The 906-nt window shown below is 36.2% G+C and overlaps 1 protein-coding gene across 1 annotated transcript in view; it reads left to right on the forward strand.

Moving 5' to 3' along the window:
* Nucleotides 1-577: 577 nt before the first annotated feature.
* The window catches only part of HELRODRAFT_164816 (hypothetical protein), a gene marked incomplete at both ends in the record, with an annotated part of 5,927 nt that continues 5,598 nt past the window's right edge, over nt 578-906 (forward strand). Inside the window, one exon of the mRNA XM_009030776.1 lies at nt 578-645. Within this exon, the coding sequence (XP_009029024.1) occupies nt 578-645 (68 nt within the window). The remainder of the gene's footprint in view (nt 646-906) is intronic.

Below are 906 nucleotides of genomic sequence, written 5' to 3' on the forward strand. Positions count from 1 at the left end.
CTTTAGTGTTCATCATCTTTTGCAACTTAAATGCCCTTTTAAAATTTTCACGACATGACGAATGCATGCTCGCAAGGCGAAATTTCCCGCCCATACTTCATTTGCAAGTGTCAACCATTCTATTGAATATTTAAACACTTGGACGGCGCGATGGTGTAATGGTTAAGGTGCCTGGCGCAGTTTATTGGCGCAGTATCCTGGTTCGATCGCAAAGAGATACCCGCCTGTCACTTCCAATATTGTTTGGTGCATTGATTCACGCGTGTGATCGCATGCACTGTGTGATTGTTGTAATAATAATAATTCACCGCAGTCGCTTTTAACAATAATATTATTATTTTTATTATTCTTATTATCATTATTATCATTAATAATAATGATAACAATTGAACAATTAAGCCAGCTCCTTTAAAATGTACACACTTGCAGTGACGAGCATTTTAGATTAAATAGGATTTTATAATTATTTCATTATTAATATTTGGTATTTGGAGATAGAAAATAAAAGGATGTTCCCATTACCCGTATCATTGGCAATTCTTAATTGCGAAAAATTAAGATAAGACGGATGAAAGCTATGGTAGTAGATGATTTGAAAAGAATTATCTGGTTCATGTGGCATGGAGGTGTCGATACTGACGATATGTTACTATATGCATTTTGTGTGGCGGCCCGCCCGAGCAATCGTAGTTACTACCATCACCACAACAGCAACTGCTGCTACTACTACTACTTCTACTACTACTACTACTACTACTTCTACTACTACTACTACTTCTACTACTACTACTACTACTACTACTTCTACTACTACTACTACTACTACTTCTACTACTACTACTACTACTCCTGCTACTACTACTACTACTTCTACTACTACTACTACTTCTACTACTACTACTACTA

Source organism: Helobdella robusta, assembly GCF_000326865.2.
Source record: "Helobdella robusta unplaced genomic scaffold HELROscaffold_7, whole genome shotgun sequence".
Taxonomy (NCBI): domain Eukaryota; kingdom Metazoa; phylum Annelida; class Clitellata; order Rhynchobdellida; family Glossiphoniidae; genus Helobdella; species Helobdella robusta.